We start from the raw sequence: 320 nt of genomic DNA on the forward strand, positions 1-320 counted from the left end.
TTTTAAATTTTCAAGATATTTACAATACTATTTCTTTAATTGAAATACTCATCTAAATTCATTCATTCATTTTTATATTAACAAGTAAATATTTATTAATTATTTTAAATTAATCAATCTTCTCTCAATTTTTATTTTTATTATTAATTAGTCATTTTTTTAAATTATATTTGTCTTTTTTTTGACTAACTTTTTCATTTACAAATTTTTTTGTTTCTTAGTTTCTTTTTTAATTTAACTCATTTTTCCATCCATTTTCAAATTTTACTTTTATTATTAATTAATTAATTAATTTATTTATTTCTTACTATTTCACTTTA

General features: G+C 13.8%; 1 protein-coding gene across 1 annotated transcript in view; it reads left to right on the plus strand. All coding sequences in view use genetic code 6, as the record gives it.

Annotated features, from left to right (window-relative positions):
• Window positions 1-221: 221 nt before the first annotated feature.
• Window positions 222-320, plus strand: part of TTHERM_002653440 (transmembrane protein, putative) — a gene marked incomplete at both ends in the record, with an annotated part of 5,247 nt that continues 5,148 nt past the window's right edge. The window contains one exon of the mRNA XM_012800737.1: window positions 222-320. This exon is cut by the window's right edge and continues 236 nt beyond it. Coding sequence (XP_012656191.1) covers window positions 222-320 — 99 coding nt within the window.

This window comes from Tetrahymena thermophila (genome assembly GCF_000189635.1).
Source record: "Tetrahymena thermophila SB210 genomic scaffold scf_8253989, whole genome shotgun sequence".
NCBI lineage: Eukaryota > Ciliophora > Oligohymenophorea > Hymenostomatida > Tetrahymenidae > Tetrahymena > Tetrahymena thermophila.